An 18,286-nucleotide genomic window follows, 5' to 3' on the forward strand; every position below is an offset into this window, starting at 1 on the left:
AATAAGGAATACCTAGTTACTGGGTAGCTATTGTAGGCCTTGTAGGGACTGGGGAGGTAGGGACTTAGAATTCGGCATTGGCAGTAAAGAGTAATTCTCGTGGTATTCTAAGTGGGACGCCGCTGACATCTAGTTTGCTACAGTTGCAACGCACAAAATTAAGGGCTTCAAGAATCGACTAAGGTGTCTTTCGCCATTTTAATTGTGGTTTTTTTCTTAATCCTTCAGTTGGAGGCTTTAACCACACCGCAACGTGAACCGTGACCCTGTTAAAAAATAAGGGGCATTGATATTTGGGACCAGTATGTGGATTGAGTGCCGGTTTCAAAGGTCTGAACATCATCACGAGACCCTCTCTGACTGGGCAATGGGCTTTCAAGGATCACGATTGATCTTCTCTGACCCGAATAGATCGGGAGCTCTTTACCACGTGCGGAGTGGGTTTCTATGGAATAACTACAGCTGTTTTCCCCTTTCTTTCTCCATGGTTGGAGAAGCGGATTCTGGATGCAACAAAGGCGATGCGTGATAAATCCATTTAACGAGCTGTGCTGTGCTGAGCTGAACTGGACGTGCTAAAACGCAGTTATTTAACCTAGGTATTCGTAGTTAGTAGGTATGAAGGGTTCCATGGACATAAGAAATACTACACGGGTATGTGGGCAGATATGTAGGGAGGCAAGTATGTACATATATTGGTAAGGTAAACTATGTCTAAAGTACTCTGCCGCGAGGGAAATTCGCGATAGCAACTCTATCCTAAGCGGGAGCAACGCGCGACAGGGAAGAGATCGTAGGCCATCGCTATTTGATTGGTCTTGCGCGACTCCGCCGGCGCTGTAAGGAATGGGTGATGAGGATCGAGCTATGCAGGGAAAGGTAACAATTACTACATTGTTAGGCTTCTTGGTATCGCGTTTGATGGCACATTGACAGGACTCAATCCTGCCCGGATTTCCATCATGGCCAACCACCCCTCTTTCATATCCCTCATCCTTCATATTACTGTCGTCTTTTTTGACATCGAAGTACAACTGTGTAACTTGCCAGTTGAACGGAATAGGTATGTCCCTTGTCACGTACATATGTCATACATAGAATATGTGGTCTAAAAATGGCAGGAGTTTAATGGTGAGAACGATAGGATTGTGTCACATAAATTGAATTTGTCTTGACGAACAAAGTCTTGTACATACAAATTGATACAATAGATGAAAGCCGAATACCTTACCCGGGAACCTAGTAGCTGGGATAGTAGCTGGGTAACTAGTATGATAAGTAGAATATCTGATTCGATGAATTCGTGTCTTACCCCTGGTGATCTCAAAGCCCGAAATCTCAAAATCTCAAAATCTCAAAAGCTTGTGGGTTCAATGACGGTTCATTTAATCACAACAAGCTTAGCCTATTCGTTGACGCACCTTAGTTACGTATATACTAGCAGATATTGATGAAGGTTAACTTATATTAATGATAACTATATGTAGGTGTTGTATCAACTTGTATGTAGCATTCTAATTTAATTGTAGGAGATGAATACTTACCTAGATAGTATCTCCAATAAAAAGGGGGAGATAATAGTTATTAGTTAATATGTATTATGTATTAGTTAGTATGTACCTACTATGGTACTTCGTAGACAGCGTCGACGCTATGCTTCAACATGCATGAAACCACCAAGCAAAATGCATACCAAAGACATCTATATATGATGTCAACCATCCCCAAAAGGCTAGATATACATCATTAGTAGCAAACATGTAATTTCACTTAATTCTTCTTCATTTCTTCTACCTGAAGTTCCTGAGGAAAGACTATTTCTTACACTGGGGTAGAAATCTATACATAGAAACGATGATGAGAACATTGAATGCCCTACCTACTACCTACTAGTAGTACATATGTAGGCCCTACATAGGCCCTATGTAGTAAGTACTAATCATGTGGAAATGTCTCAACTACCACACACTAAAATCACGCGAAACTGGGCTTTCCCAGAAGTAAGTAAATAGGACCATCATCATGAAAAAGTATGGGACGAGATGGATAATGCGAGCCGGGGGGTTTTGACGGATTGGAGTGTTCAATGTTGAACATCAGTTACATCACAAAGTGACTTGTTTAACTCCGGTTGCCCTTCAACGGTTCAACCAAATTCCAAGTTGAAGTATGTACTATTCTAGGTAACGTAGAGGTGACCGGTACCATAAGTCGGACATGTTGGGCACGCACAATAAACATTGAAGATGCCAATTGACGGATTTACTGATAAGATTTGGAGACTTCAAGATTGAAGAGAGGGTAGGTATTGTACAATACAATACAATACAATACATTCAAATGTTGTAGTACGGAGGGAACCCTGCTGCCCTGTCTCAATGACTTGGGTCACTTGGGTCACTCTCCATTGCTGCTACCTACATTTGTACATATGTACTAGATCCCTACTAGGTACTAGGTAACTACATAGTACTGTAGCACATCCATGGATGTAGGATTTCAATGTTATTAAGTACCTAGGGGGTCGAGCCCGGGGGTAGAGGGGGCTAACTAAGACCAACCACAACAAATTGCAGTTGGCCCATGCGTACTAATTGGACGAATAAGAAATATTTCTACGCTAGTATCCTTGTCGTCCCTCTTCCCTGCTTCAAGGTCTGGGCCGGCAAATGGGGCCAGTGCGCCCACTAAGAGAAGCAACGAGCCCTGCGAACGTTGCACCCAAGCGCAAGGAAAGTACATATTATGCTACCGTACTAATCGTAGTATCGTACATACTAGACCAGGACCCAGGTACATACCTAGGGTAGGGTAGACCAGCCTGACCAGGTACCTAAGTAGCCCACATGGGCTGCCTAGGAGAGCTAGAGCCAGAGCCAGAGCCAGTGATCAGTGATACCAGTGACTTTCTGCCATCCAAGCCCTGCCAAACTCTCCTTCTCACCACTCAACTGTCATCGTCCCGTTGTCCAACCGGACCACATCCAATTGACTTTTGTCGCATTCTACCCGCTCCAAAAGGAGACGACTTTCAACCCGTCGCGGCCGGAACCGACATTGGACTCTTGGACGATTGGCAACCGGCGTAATCAACGACACATAACGACACATTGCGGCCTCGAAAATAATCCGATTGATCCTCGAATGCGAACCTGAAGGAAACAGTAGGGAGGAAGGGAGTCATAGAGTGTGCGCGCGTAACACCCACCTAGAGACCTCACAACAAGGCCAATTTTTAATTTCGAATGATTCTTTGAAAGAAGGTCACCAGTTTCCTTCGCTTTCGCTTCTCTTTTGGCTCTAGACCTTTTAACTCGTTTTTTATTCGACCTTCAATGCATTTGTTCGCAGCTAGCCGATTCAGCAGTCATTCATCTGCTGCGTAGTAGAGAGAAATGGAGGTAGATCCTCAGAGAGTACTCTCTCCGTTGCCGAGACGGTCAAATCCTAGTCTCTTCCAATCTTCTCGAGGAAGTTCTTCTTCTTCTAAGAATCCGAAATCGCCCAGGACTGCACCTCGGGAACCTAGGTCAAAAAGGGCGTATGCGCTTAGTCAAATAAGCAAGTTTGGGGTATCTAAAGTGCGCCTACCTGGCTCCAAACCGTTGCTTCCGGCAGGCGAGCGGAGGTCTGGAGGACATGATAAAAACAAGGAGAAAGGGGAGGCCGGCGGTGAAAAGGGCAATAATATAACACCAGATGGAGGCTCAGCTGGTAGAGAGGGGAGGCATTTTACCGTGTCCAACGTGGGAAACAATGGCCAAATATACCTAAGGTGCGTCCTACTCGGATCTGTGTCTGATCATATCATACATACTAATCATAACGACTATCATAGACCTACTGTGCGACCAGCGAACCAGAGATACCCACAGCCCAACTTCGTCTTCCCACTCACGCCGCCGAGTACCGCAGGCATCGAATCTTTGGCCCCAAATAAGGCAGGGCCTGATGAGATTAGCGAGTTGCTCAATGGCCAGTGGACTCCCAGTCCCGCGGCTGATTCTTCATCTTTCGGGGGCGGGGTTGCGAAGAAGAAGAAGAATACATATTTTGATCTGAAAGCACCACCCAAAACTCGAAATCGTCGTGCGTTGTCGGATTCAACAATCCAAGATGTCAGTATTGCGCAGGAAGGGGATGCTGGGGTTTTCAAGGTCGTCATATCGAAACCAAAGGACGAGCTAAGGTCTAAGACAGCTGAAGACGTTGAATCGATCCAAAGCCCGCTCATGCAAATTTCCATACCTTCGTGGAAATTGGGAACACCGAGATTCACCCTTATGGGAACCCCTCTACTCCGAGGCTCCTCATATGCACCGACAGAGGATCCCCGCTCAAGCACCCTTTCATTTTATCGACCGTCGGCGCCGGATCTGAACTCGCTGCACCCCGAGTCTTCAGATACAGCGAAGGAAAGAATAAACTCTACATCTCACATGGATCTTCAGACGCCGGAATTGCTCAGCCCTGCTACGATTATCTCACCACGTACACCACGCTCACCACGCTTTCCTCCTTTCGCTTCACCTCGGTCGACGTATCTCTCGACTCACATAGTCATTGAGCCTGCCATGTTCGATGCACTCACATTTAAACCAGCTTGCGATGATCGATCGATAGTGCGCTATTCTTCCACTACAAATGCTGTGACAGCTGCCACCCCTCCGCGATTAGTCGCCGAAATTACATCTCCTACTTTTCTAGATTATGAACTAATCTCCGACTTCTTTCTCACATTCCGCTCATTCCTCGACACGCAAGACTTGCTTCGTATGCTAATTGCAAGGCTTCGCTGGGCTATATTACGAGATGATGAAACAGGGATGGTGGTTAGAGTGAGGACATTCGTTGCTACGAGGCACTGGATCCTCAATTACTTCGTCGATGACTTTGTCGTAGATTACCACCTGCGCGTGATGTTTTGCAACCTCATAAATGATTTTGTTGAAGAACTTTCTCAAGATGAGCGAGGGAGAAAGGTTCAGTTGAAGATTCTAGCAGAGCTGAAGAAATGTTGGAGAAGAGTATGCTCACAATTCTGGGATGGTCCGGAATTTGACACATCATTGGGTCCCGAGATTCCCATTGCGTCCGGTGGAATCGCTGGCCACCGAGATCCAAGTTTAGATCCTAGCTTTTGGGAATCCGAATCCGATGACTTGCTACAGTTATACGGGGTTCCTTTACACCCGGGGAGTGACATACGCTACGGAAGCAATCCTAACGCAGACCCATCTCAAGGCAACATGGATTCGATTTTACTTGATGGAGTTCGCCCGGGTACACCAGGCGAAGAGCGATCACCAATGGAGATGGAAAGGAGGCAAGCCTCGCCAACTAGTACTGCAAGCTTCGATGTGGTCTCTTGCTCGTTTCCAATTCCATCCAAGGGGTTTCGAATGGGCGATCCGATTGGGAGCTCTACTTACGCGGCTCATCCTGCTGACCCTAGTTCGATATATACCAACGTAGATCCTGTTGCCCCTACCCCACGTACATTGACTGGAAAGCGAGTTAGACCCCATACTTCTCATAGACGCAATACCAGTCTTACGGACTCTCTCAGGGAACATGGTTCGACGACAGAAAAGGTTCTTTACAAGAATGCGGAATTCCTTTTGACGTTGCCATACTCCGGCAGCCTCGTGCGAGGAAACCTATTGCCCCCTGGGCAAGCTTTGGTCGAGGTAAACACTCCAAATCCCTGGAGTACAACACGTCAAACTACCCTTTTCCAACCGAGCCCTATCGAAAGGCCCAAGGAGAAATGTCCAGGATCGGCGATGTCGGGGCAGGGAATGAGGAAGCTGATCGGTAGCGTGCGGAGGGCTCTGAGTACAAGAGGCCAGGGAGTCTCGCCAACGCAAGGAAATTTCATCGACATTGCGCCCATAGGACCTCGAGGCGCCACGATCAACAGACTTCCAGGAACCGCTGTTGTACCGCAAGCACGTCCAACTCGTATGAACGGGGCTCGCGCTCCTGTGCGTATTGACGTCCTCGGTGCAACCATCGCTGAAGACTTCAAGAAGGCTGTGCGAGAGGACAACGTTGCCGAGTCTATCATTGAGGATAGCAATATCGAAGACAACGGAGACCGTATTGCGTACTCTCCCGCTCACCTAGACTCCTCATTTAACCTCAGACCTGTGAGCGATGCCGGGATTACAACTGGAAGCAAGTCTATCGTTATCGTCGATGGAACTTTATCCGGGGGTTACCCAGCAATGGCTAGCCCTTTTACGATAATGAATCCATCCATGGAAGCTTTCGCGGATAGCATGATACGACATGACAATGTCGACCTTACACCACCGAACACGCCGCCTGGGCAGACAGGACGCAGAAACATCCCTAGAAGATCCTCTCATCTCCTCGGCCAGTTTGGCCAATACCTGGCATCTGAGTCTTTGCCGCCGTTTGTTCCTGATATGGATACCCTCGATCCAGGTTCCCCTGAAGGCACCCATGCCCCCGCCAGCCCGTCCAGCCGATCCGTTGAGACGGTGAAGCAGTCCCCTCGCGAAGTCCCAACATCCCCTCGTGAAGCCCCAGTATCCCCCCGTGAAGCCCCAGTGTCCCCCCGTGAGGCCCAAATATCCCCCCGTGAGGCCCCGGCATCTCCCCATGAAATGCCAATATCCCCTCGTGGACCCCCAATAAGTTACATAAGTCGACATCGCCGCCAGAAATCAAGTCGTAGCTATCGAACTAGAAGCTCCATGACGCATCGGCGGTGGGCATCCTTCCAAAGCGGTATCGCAGCGCAATCTACAATTAGGAGTTTTGATGCCACTACCTGCTCAGACGGTTCAAGAATGTCGGAAGTCATGCCTCAGCCACTCAGAGTGCTCCGAAGACGACCAGGTGGAGATCTCAGATGCGCAACTAACGTTCACGATCTAGACGCACCCCTTCATAGATCACGCTCTGTGGGTTCGTTGACGACCTACTCAGAATCTATTAGAAGTTCATATCTACGTAGCCCAGTTAGGGAGTCGACTGGGTATGCTGAAGTCGTCAGCAGCAATTATTCAGAGAGAAAGGCAGAACTTTTCTCTCTGGGAGTTATGACTGAACAGGTTCCGAAACAGCCAGTGACATTGTGTACCACGCATTCGTCGAAGCCAATTATGCGACCATCCTTTGAGGCTGAAGCAGAGAGGCTTGCACGAATACCGGACGATACGGACGACGATGGGGGTGTTGAGTCAGCGCTTTTGAAGCTTGAAGGCAAATTCGAAAGGAGAATTGCTAAGCTGTCGATGGAACCTAAAAAGATATTTCAGAGCGGTCTACAAGATCTCAAAGACAGACCCGTGGCAACACCCGAAGTAGAACTCGTCAAAGGTGAAAAACGAAAACACCGTCGTCAGCATGTCGGCGATGATGACGTTCCTATAGTGTCACCCATCGAGGGAGATCCTGATACGCCGCTAGCCGGAAACAGGCCTTTCCCCCGAGACTCCGAGGTTTCGTTCTTGTCAGAAGATTCGAGAGAGACCTATAACTCGACCCCACTACTTGACCGAGGATTGACAGACGATGGGCATAGTAAGACAACGACTCAAGAATGGGCAGACAATTCAGCTCTGGCGGGGACGGATACACCTCCAGTTACCATAATAGTTGAGAGAGATGATGGCATGACTAATTCCTCATTAAGCCCATCCTTCGAGTTTGTACAAATGACCGAGAGTATCAACAAGATCCAATCAGAGGAAACAGGGGAAACAGGGCCTGATGATTCCGTATATCCCGATAGTGATAACGATTCTGCCTTGTCATCGGAGATATCTGGTGAATTACCGGACCCGGATGACTACATCTTTGGAGAACCACACATGCCAAAGCGGCCTAGTCCTATAGATACTGGATCGAGTCCTAGAGGAACTGGAAACAAACCCCCATCACCTCCGATGACCGTAACCCAGGCTTCTGCGACGTCACCAGAGAGTGCTTATGTTCCCCAGCTTCACGAACACCAGCTATGGGCCCAGAAGCCATTGCCACCCACTCCTGAAACGACCCCCACCACTGCTATATACCATCATGGCTCCCAACCATCCAAGGACCCGACTGGCACCGAACAAGCATTACGCAACGCCCCTGTATTGTCTGGAGAGGAAGGCCAAAAGAACTCTGCTCATTTGCCCTTCATACTTGCCTTTGACTCTGAGATTCTTGCCCAGCAGTTCACACTTATCGAAAAGGATGCCCTAAACGAGGTTGATTGGAAGGAGTTGATCGACATGAGGTGGAAAAACGCCAACAATGACTCCCGGTCATGGGTTGATTTTCTTCGGAATACGGATGCTCAAGGTGTTGAAGTTGTTGTGGCACGTTTCAATATCATGGTCAAATGGGTGATTTCGGAAATCGTTCTCACTCAAGGCCTTGAGGAGCGTGCCCGATGCATCATCAAATTCCTTCATATTGCTGTCCATTGTAGAAGATATCGCAATTTTGCTACAATGAGCCAGATCGCCATCGCGTTGACCTCAAATGAGGTTACAAGACTATCCAGGACTTGGGAGATGGTTACGCCAGCTGACATGCAAACAATGAAGGATCTTGAGACGCTGGTATCACCTACAAAGAACTTCTACAACCTGCGGGCTGAGATGGAGGGTGGCGGCAACGGAACCGACACCGGATGCATCCCGTTCTTTGGCATTTATACCCATGACCTACTCTTCAACTCTCAACGACCATCCGAAATCGCGAGCTCACCGACCACGGCGCCTTTGGTCAATTTCGAGCGGTGCCGTATTGCGGCCGCAGTAGTAAAGACCTTGCTTCGCTTGCTGGAAGCCAGCACACACTACGAATTCCAGCCCATCGAAGGTATCACCGAGCGTTGTCTCTGGATGAGCGCCTTGAGCGACGAGGAAATCAGAAAGCTCTCGGAGAATCTAGAATAGACAACGAAACGTGGTCTACGAATGAGTGGCATCAGGTCGATCTGCTCGTCCATAATTGTTCGACTATTACATTGTATATCATTTATCTGTCGTCGATAATACTACCGTCGCTCGCAAACCCTGTTTCATTTAGTACCAACCATCATCGAACATAGACCGCACGGCCCGCGCAAAAGTCACTAATGTACCAATACCCCCCATTTTATAATTCTTATCATAATACACCAGCTATACGATACCACGATACACTACAAGCCGCCCGACCACAGCATATTAGTACTGAGGACGGGTCGTGCCGTTATGAACTCGCATTTTTGCAACTCGTCACCTGCCCGATCCAGGGCAACTTCTATTATATTTCTTGCATCTAGCATCCTTGTCTTTCTCTACCTACCTATTCTTCTTTTTCTTTTCTAAACAGTGTTCCAAATACAATGGTGATCCTGGGGGAGGGGTAAAACCGCCTGGCTCAAACCAAGCCGCGGGTTGGCGGCAGAATTTAAGGAGTAAGAGAAACAAAGATAGGGACGAAGGGAAGGGTTAATTTTTTTCTATCATTATTACAACTTATCACCTAGCATCGGAGTTCGACGGGCTTCTATTTTGTATTTTATCTATTTGATATCGGTTTTCGAGCCTTTCTAACTAACGCCCAATGAACGAGCCAAACTATTTTCCGCTGAAGGGAAAAGGAGAAGGCAGAATCAATCGGAAGAGAGGATAGAGAAAGGAGAAAGGTGGAGTGGGAGGAGGGAAGAGGAAGAGGAGAGGTGGTATTGTTCGGTTGTAGAAGGAAAAAAAGAAGAAGTAAAGCTTAGTAGGGGGGTGGAAATAGGAGTAGAGTGGATGCGAATCTCTTCTATCCCCCTCAGTAAAATCACAACAACTATACCTACCTACCTACCTCCCTCTTACCTCCCACCCACCTACTTGTGTATTATATATATATATATAAAATAGCCGGAGATTACCTAAGGAAGGGAGTGAGTGAGTGTATGAGAGCAAGAGAGAGAGAGAAGAGAGAAGAGAGTTGTTTCTTGTAGCCGAATTTCTTCAGATACCCCCTTTACTTACCACCCCACCGCCCTCCTATCTAGTTTTTTTTTTTTCCATTGAAGAAAAAAAAAACTGTTACTATAACCTTTTATGTCTGCGTATAATCTGTGTATGCATGTGTCTATCTAGTACTCATAAAGAGCAACTCACTATATAATACTAGGCAGGTTCATAAGTATTAGGTGTAGGAGAGGAAGGGGGAACAGTTGTAGATTTACTTAGGTACTCAATCTATCGTGTGTGTGTGAATCATGTATGCATTTTCATGGGTTTTATTTACATAGTACCAGCTGGATCAGGCTAATTCTATAGTACTCAAGGTACTTAGAGTCAGTTCATCATAATACCATGCATTGTTTCATTAACGACCTTCATGGGCAGATATTCATCACCGAGTTTTCTTTTGCTTGATTCCTTCAGTTTTTTAAATTGAGGAAGCAAAGCTACTGCTGAGGAGAACTAAGGCGGGATAACGATTAAGTCCATCCCTTTGACTGTACAGGGCATTCCCCCAAACTCGTTCCTGGTTTCCACAATGGTATAACCCTTTGGATGGACGGGGCAAGGAAGAAAATAATCAACTACCAATGAAGTTAAGTCAATCAAGTCTTCCACCGAAAACCGAAAAGAATAAACCGTATAAAACCAGGTCCCGAATTTGGATATCTTTCCCTCATTAGTACGGTCAAGTTGACCCGTAATCCTAGGCTACTTGAATTCCAATTAGATCAAATAACGCGGTGGTATAAGGCAAGCAAGTAATGATCTACCACCTAATCATCTTGTGATGAAACATCAGTTCTTTGTAGTCACCGGTAGCTTGTTGCTCACCCTCTTCCTGGGCCGGAGGGGTGCCGTTTGCCTGGGCCTACCAGGTGCTTTCTTTGGCTTCTGTAGCACCCCATTCGCCAGCAGGAGGGGCGTTGGTAGCACCAGCCCACTCATCGGTCTGACCATCCCAGCCACCAGCTTGGGCAGCAGCGAATCCAGCAGGAGCTGCTTCCCATTCGGCGGGGGCAGCGGCAGCGAAGGTACCGCCCTCGATGGCAGCGGCGCCAACCTCCTCGGCACCGGGAACCTTCTCCTCCTCGATCTTCTCCTCGGCCTCAGCCTCAGGGTCACGGTCTGTAGATATATATGTTAGTCTCTATGTTCTTACGATAAGAGTGGGACAGGTAAAGAATATTCAACATACAGAAGTAAAGATCGACCATCACATCCCAAGGAGCCTCACGGTTGGCGATGGTACCACGAATGCGGAGGACCTCACGGGCAAGCATCCACCAAACACAACCAATGGCATGGCGACCCTTGTTGTTGGTAGGGATGGCAACATCAACGTACTCGGTGGGGGAGTCAGTGTCGCAAAGGGCAATGACGGGGATGTTGACGTAAGAAGCCTCCTTGATAGCCTGAGCGTCGGTGCGGGGATCAGTGACGATGATGAGGCGGGGCTCCTTGAAGGATCGGGTGATGTAGTTCGTGAATGAACCGGGGGTGAATCGACCGGCGATGGCAACGGCACCGGTGTGGGCGGCGAACTTGAGGACAGCACGCTGACCATAGGGACGGGCGGAAATGACACAAATGTCGGCGGGGTTGTCTACGGCGGCAATGATGCGGGCAGCCAAGACGATCTTTTCCCTATTACACTTGAATATTAATATCACTGACATTTGATATATAAGTAATTAGCTATTCGAGGTTATTAACATACCAGGTCTTGCCAATGTTCAGAACATTGACACCGTCAGCGCGAGTCTTCCAGAGGTAAGGTTCCATGTGAACCTGGAGATTCTTGGAGCCGAGATGAGACTGCGCGGCCAAGAGCATCTCGATGTCCTGGGACGTCGCGTGCATGGAGGTGGGGAGGTTAGCGGGTGCCATCTTGAATGAATTGGTTTGAATATTTATTAGAGAGGGCGAAGACGAATTCAGAAGTGAAGGAGAGAGGAGGAAGTTATGGCAGAATTGCGTTGCGCGATCGTCTTGTCGAGATGATGAAAATTCCACGAAGCGAAAAAAAAAGTTCGCGGTTCGGATTTGCAGCGCTGCAGTGAATTGTGATTTGGTGCGAGCGAAAGACCTTAGGGTTTAGTAGCCGCTAGCCCCAATTGAGTAAGGTCTAGTTAGCGATAAGGTGAAGACTGATAATGACACACTCTAGCTTAGGTAAGTCAAAGTTAGACGTCCCCACAAACTTTGACACCGGTTATAGCATTAATCCGCTCCGCCAATTCGGAATCGACTGTGCATATCAATGATAGGTGTGGTGGAGCTTGTGGTACCTACAACTTTTGAAGTTCGAATTGGAAAGAATAGAGTGGGGCCATTTGCTAAAAGTTGCACTCATCAACTCCCCAATATATCCCGCCATGCCTCCACGAATACCAGGCGTACAGCGCCTAGGTACCTTCTCACGTACGTATGAGAGATCATGGTATTCCTAAAAACATAGTAAGCCAACTTTGACTAACATTGACTTGTTAGTATGCCTGCGGCCGGCTGTGAAACCGCCCACATCCTCCCTCCTCCCCGTCACCCAAACCGCTTCCCTATCGCAAAAGGAGAAGAAACGCCTAGCAAAGCAGGACCCCTACCGATGGGCGCAGATGCAGCAGCGCAAAGCCGCGCATCTGAAGATACGCGAGAGGATAGACACCGCTAGTGCCACCCAGCGCGGCGATCCCGTGCACGGCATCACCACAGCCTTCATCGAGTCCTTCGATTTCGCCGGCCAGGCGCCGCTGTCCAAACCCGCCGTCGACGACGACGGAAACCCCGTGGGCGACATATATGAGCTGCCCACCTCGCCCCACATCCTCAACTACCTCGTCCACGAAAAGGAGCTCGAGTCCGCCGTCGAGAACGCCTACACCCTGACGCGCCCCGTGCCGTCGGTGGTCGCTCCCCCCGGCTCGGAGGCGCTGCATAAGGCGATCGAGAACCACGAACAGCTTCATGCCAAGGCCATCGAGGCGCTGCGGCGTATCACCCACATGGACAATGGCTCTGCGAAGGACCGGTTGCACGCCAACATCCGACGATGCGTCGAGACCTTTGGACGACACGAGACCGACAACATTCTTCGGCCTAAGGCACTTTCTCGAGGACAGGAGAGGGAAGAGCGGACGGTCCGAGCTGGTCCGGACACGGGGAGCAGCGAGGTGCAGATCGCGATCCTGACGGCCAAGATCCGCGCTCTGGCCCACACGTTGGAGAGGGGGAGAGGCTACAAGGACAAGGTGGGCAAGCGGAATCTGAGGTTGATGCTTCACAGACGGCAGAAGCTGTTGCAGTATATGGACAGGAAGGAAAGGGGAAGCGATAGGTGGACGCACATGATCGAGACTCTCGGCTTGAGCCCCGCAACCTGGAAGGGACAAATCACCACGTAAAAAGAGAGAAAAGAGAAAAGAAAAAGCTGCTTATTGGCCAGGCGGTGTTATATCTGAAGATGTGTCATATAAATGGCCTAGATGCATACTCATATTCTGTAATATCAAGTGCTTATGTACAAATTTCGACAAACGCAACGCAACACAACACCTGAAAAGCAAAGCAGTAAAGCAAGCAACCCTTCGAAAGGGGGAGGGAAGGGGGAGGAGGAGGGAGAGACGTGAGTGCTCTAAAAGTGGTCTGTCCATTCAGCATTCGGCATGTAAGCCCGGCGCCTTTTGATAAAAAGGGAAACGAAAAACAGAAAGAAGTAACTTCCCACGAATAACAAGCACAGCTCTGAATGCAATTCCCTGGTATCCCATCCATTAATTCTACAGAAGTTTTGTTTGAGCACGACGACGACATTATGCGTAGGCAGGTCAAAATGAATCAGAATACACTGATGTAGTTCCCAATCCTCTCCTTCTGGTTCTGCGCTATGCATTCGGCGATCCACGTGATGTTACGGATTTCCTACGTAAACGTTAGAGATGTTGATCTAGATTAGGTTGCAAAGGGGGTGATGGTTAAGCAGTTAAAACTTACTTGCTCCCTTAGTTTCACCCACGCGTATACGATGGCGTATGTGAATTGTCTCGTGAAGGCATTCTTGGAGATCTCCATTTCCTTCTGGTAGAACATATCCTCAAGGCTCCTGTCGTTGCCACCGGCGCCGCCGGCCATGTTACCGGGCCCTGTCGGGCCACCGCCTAGTCCCGCGGCATCGAAGAAACTCTTGTAATCGGAGACACCGTCGACCGCTAACCTGACGCCTTCAAAGTCGTCCGATCTCGATAGCATCAGAGTGCCCTCGGGGTACAGGCGGCCGAAGCTAGGGTAGAGCTTCTTCCGATCGGCCTTGCTCAGCTCGGTGCCGAAGGAGTTGAGGGTGATATTGATGGCGCGGCGGTCGGCCTCAAACTCGAGAATTTCGGTCATGACTTCGGAGGTGGGCGTACCGGCCATGTCAGGGTGAGTGTTGACAAAGTTGTAAAAGTCTTCGAGGTAGTTTTTGTAGAGGGTGTTGCGGACAATCTCAATGTTGAGCTCATCTAAATCCTGATGGCTGAGGCTGCCCTTGAAATAGGGGGCTAGCGGCGTCTCTATCAGCACGCTGTTGTATAGCTCCTCGATGTTGGTAGCAACGCAGAGCACGGGCATGGTCTCGAACCAGCCCAACGGATGGCACCGGTCCAGTAGTTCGCGCGTGTCCCGTTCGTGTAGCGTGCCCGTGATGAGTAGAGCTACATTGTCGATCATGTATCCATACGTCAAGTAGTCGAGGAATTGGGCCAGAGACCCAACGGCATTCGCGCGGACGTAGCGGAATTCGGAGACAAGCTTGTCTGTGGTTTTGGTGGCGAGACTCGAAGTCGAGGGATTCGGGGGGAGGGAGCCGAGGAAATCTCCATAGGCAGGGCCGAGTTGCAGCTTGAGATCTAGTTGGGTATATTAGCAACTCCACCACGCATTACTTATGGATGTAGAGTGTATACCATCAATGGTCTCGCATTGCGTTAGGTTGGTGTAGTTGGCGCCGGTGAGAAGACCATTTCTATATCCGCGTACAATGCCTTCAATGTAACTGTTTGAAAGACTTTAGCTAGCCGTTATCTATTTATCAATAACAGTAAGTAGACTACTTACCCATTGTTGACGTTAAAAAAGAGTCCCTCCATTTTGGCTGATATGTATAGTATGGATGATGGGTATTGTATAGAAAAGAAGCTCTTATGTAAAGGATGATGTTTTGTTGGTTGATACCAACTAGTACGTAGTAGTAGTTAATTAGGTAGTGTTCCAGTTGTTATGCGCTGTAACTCAAACAGACATAACTAGTTAAGCTTCCAAGGTCTCGAATGTTTGAGGTCATATTATAGGGCTTATTTGAATATAACTGATAAACCGATGATAAGAAATAAACTTTCAATTATCAAGATAGTATCTTTTTAGCGAAGTAAGAAAAAAAAAAGAAAAGGTTTTGAGTGGCGCCCACAGTTGATTTCTCCACTTTTATGCAGTAGCTTCCCTCTTCTTTTTTTTTTCTTAGAGGGAAAGTTCGAATAAAATTTTACACAAGTAAAGAAGTAGCAAAGCTTCCACTCTTCTCAACTTTTCTCATAAAAACACAAGCCCATCCGCGCCACGAAGAGAGCTGTGCAGGAACTATTCACAAATACAGTTATTAATTATCCTGCAATAATGCCTCTCTTCGTTCTTGCAGAGACGCCTGCGGGGTGAGTACTTTCTTTCCTGTTCTGATTTTGACTTTGATTCCATACCTAGACCAAACTAACGCGATCATAATAGCTACGGCCTGTTCAAGGCAAAGGACAAGAAGTTGTTGTCGCGAGATGATATTGAGAAGCAGCTATCTACTGCTGAAGCCATCAATTCCATGTAAGTTCATCCCAACTAATTGCTATCCAATGGTCAAGAATAACGCACTCATTCAATTTTACCTAGGCTATCGCTTAAGAAGATGGTTAAGTTCGAAGATTCGGCTCAAGCCTTGGGTGAATACACGGCCCTGACTGAAGGCAAAGTCACCCCGATGCTACAAACACTCTTGGACGACATTAAGGAAGAACGAAAGGCATCGCTTGCTGTCGCTGATCCGAAACTTGGTGCAGCGATCAACTTTTTACCCCAGTTGAACATCACTCCCGTGTCCGATTCATCTACCAATGAACTCTTCCGCGCCATCAAGACTTATCTACCCGAGCTTTTCCCCGAACTGGAAAGTGATTACCTGGGGAACATGGCTCTTGCCTTGTCTCATTCCATCTCTCGCCACAAGCTCAAGTTCTCTCCGGACAAGGTTGATGTCATGATTGTCCAAGCTATTAAACTCCTCGACGATCTAGACAAGGAGTTGAACAACTACGCTATGCGTGTCAAGGAATGGTATGGCTGGCATTTTCCCGAGCTTGATCGCATCGTCCAGGACAACCTTGCCTATGCTCGCATCATCATAACTATGGGACTCAGGGAAAATGCCCCTAACACCGACTTTTCTGAAATCCTACCAGAAGATCTTGAAGCTCGAGTGAAGGCTGCTGCCGAAGTCAGTATGGGTACTGAGATTCTAGATTTTGATCTCGAAAACATCAAGCTCCTTGCCGAGCAAGTCATCAGTTTCACAGAGTACCGACAACAGCTCTCGCAATACTTGACGTCTCGCATGAAGGCCATTGCCCCCAACTTGACAGAGTTAATAGGCGAACTTGTCGGTGCTCGTCTTATCGCGCATACTGGCTCCCTTCTGAAGCTAGCTAAGAGCCCTGGTAGTACAATTCAGATTCTAGGTGCGGAGAAAGCTTTATTCCGCGCCCTGAAAACCAAACATGACACTCCCAAATATGGTCTCATCTACCATTCGTCTCTGGTTGGACAGGCTACTGGCAGGAATAAGGGCAAGATCGCCCGTACGCTATCTGCCAAGGCTGCTCTATGCCTGCGTGTAGACGCACTTTCTGAACTTAGCAACGAGGGCGCCGACGGTGCCGATATCATGGTCGATGACGAGGAAAGAGCCGATATGGGTATTAGACTTCGTGCGGTGCTCGAGGACAAGCTGCGCAAGATGGAAGGCAAGCCATTGATATCCAAGGGTGCAAAGATTGCACCAAATGGCGCAACCCCCTCCAAGTTCCAAGTCTTACCAACACGAAACTACAATGCTGATGCGGACGCTGTACCTACCTCTGTCAAGAAGACACCAAACAAGCCCTTAATACAGGAGGTTGAGGATACTCCGATGGGCGATGCAGAGAGTGAGGAGGAGTCTGATGATGATTCTGACGTCGAAATGAACGGTGCAGAAAGTGGTGAGTAATGTTCTCTTTCAAATGCAAAATACATGAACTAATAAAGGAGTAGCCAAATCAAAGACGACTCCGAAGGAAGCAAAGACATCCGAGAAGAAGCATTCGGCAAAGAAAGAGAAGAGCAAGAAGGGTGCTAATGGGGCCCCCCAAGGAACCCCCTCTAAGCTGTCTGAAGCTGACTACACCCGCCTCGCAGAGGGGGCCGGTATCTCAGTAACCAAGTTCAAGCGCAAGTACGAGCGTGGAGATGTTAAGCTGAATGCCGATGGAACGCCGCAAGTTATCAGCAAGAAGGAGTTGAAGAAACTGAAGAAGGCAGAAGCCAAGGCTTCTGGGTCTGAGGCTGAAAGTTCCAGCAAGAAGCGAAAGCACACTGAGGATGGCTCAGAGAAGAAGAGTAAGAAGTCAAAGAAGGCAAAGTCCTCATAGACATCGTATATGCTTTTTCTTCTACTGTACTATACCAGTAAAAGTGCGATGCTTGGAATCATGGAGGGCGGCGTTCCGGTGGTCATACCAGGGTTTTGATTGGAGTTGTTGGATGGCTTCGTCAAAAATAGCTACTTAGCTTAAGGCTATCATCAAGATGAACTCGGCTGTTTAGTAGTCTGCTATTGATATTTCCGTGTCTTTAACTTGGTGCATTGTCCTTGCTTAGTCTCTTCAAAATAGCTACACCTACCGAAATATTTACCGAAATATCTCGTGATAGAAAGATTTCACTGACTTGGTCGTACATAGTTTTGACTATCGTCGTAGTTGTCAGGATTCAGGATGCACGGTGGCAGTGATCACGATGGACTAAACGTTACCTAATAGGAGTATACGACTGGTAGCCCTAGGTACATAGGTAGATCTCAGATATACATATGTACCTGGACAATACGGCATTATGCATCCCCATAAATCGGGACTCATGTACAAGTACGGCCTAGTACTATGCGGGTCACGGTCCACGGAGGCCGGCTAGGTACATGTACCTACCTAGTTATGCCTTTAAAGTTTACTTATGTAAACTTAAAAGTGTCGTAG

General features: G+C 48.1%; 5 protein-coding genes across 5 annotated transcripts; 3 read left to right on the forward strand and 2 right to left on the reverse strand.

Moving 5' to 3' along the window:
• Window positions 1-3,395: 3,395 nt before the first annotated feature.
• GGS25DRAFT_519602 (ras GEF) lies at window positions 3,396-8,927 on the forward strand (the record flags this gene model as incomplete). Its single annotated transcript, XM_049263737.1, has 2 exons — window positions 3,396-3,775; window positions 3,839-8,927. 2 exons carry the CDS (start codon window positions 3,396-3,398, stop codon window positions 8,925-8,927), a joined length of 5,469 nt encoding a protein of 1,822 aa, XP_049119069.1.
• Window positions 8,928-10,178: 1,251 nt separating this feature from the next.
• Window positions 10,179-12,011, reverse strand: GGS25DRAFT_482244 (ribosomal protein S2). Its single transcript, XM_049260254.1, has 3 exons — window positions 11,701-12,011; window positions 11,179-11,627; window positions 10,179-11,108 (listed from the first exon to the last, which is right to left on the reverse strand). Exons 1-3 carry the CDS (start codon window positions 11,868-11,870, stop codon window positions 10,852-10,854), a joined length of 876 nt encoding a protein of 291 aa, XP_049119070.1. The 5' UTR covers window positions 11,871-12,011; the 3' UTR covers window positions 10,179-10,851.
• A 347-nt stretch (window positions 12,012-12,358) lies between these two features.
• On the forward strand, window positions 12,359-13,381 carry GGS25DRAFT_519604 (ribosomal protein S15 precursor-like protein; the record flags this gene model as incomplete). The annotated part of the gene is made up of 2 exons (XM_049263738.1): window positions 12,359-12,404; window positions 12,474-13,381. The coding sequence occupies 2 exons, from the start codon at window positions 12,359-12,361 to the stop codon at window positions 13,379-13,381; spliced, it is 954 nt and encodes a 317-aa protein (XP_049119071.1).
• Window positions 13,382-13,814: 433 nt separating this feature from the next.
• Window positions 13,815-15,103, reverse strand: GGS25DRAFT_513468 (vacuolar ATP synthase subunit D1; the record flags this gene model as incomplete). Its single annotated transcript, XM_049262882.1, has 4 exons — window positions 13,815-13,898; window positions 13,971-14,863; window positions 14,921-15,009; window positions 15,072-15,103. The coding sequence occupies 4 exons, from the start codon at window positions 15,101-15,103 to the stop codon at window positions 13,815-13,817; spliced, it is 1,098 nt and encodes a 365-aa protein (XP_049119072.1).
• A 356-nt stretch (window positions 15,104-15,459) lies between these two features.
• GGS25DRAFT_482248 (nucleolar protein Nop5) lies at window positions 15,460-17,969 on the forward strand. Its single transcript, XM_049260255.1, has 4 exons — window positions 15,460-15,661; window positions 15,735-15,824; window positions 15,891-17,254; window positions 17,307-17,969. Exons 1-4 carry the CDS (start codon window positions 15,627-15,629, stop codon window positions 17,681-17,683), a joined length of 1,866 nt encoding a protein of 621 aa, XP_049119073.1. The 5' UTR covers window positions 15,460-15,626; the 3' UTR covers window positions 17,684-17,969.
• Window positions 17,970-18,286: the final 317 nt, after the last annotated feature.

The sequence above is a fragment of the Hypoxylon fragiforme genome, assembly GCF_022984875.1.
Source record: "Hypoxylon fragiforme strain CBS 206.31 chromosome Unknown GGS25scaffold_3, whole genome shotgun sequence".
Taxonomy (NCBI): Eukaryota; Fungi; Ascomycota; class Sordariomycetes; order Xylariales; family Hypoxylaceae; genus Hypoxylon; species Hypoxylon fragiforme.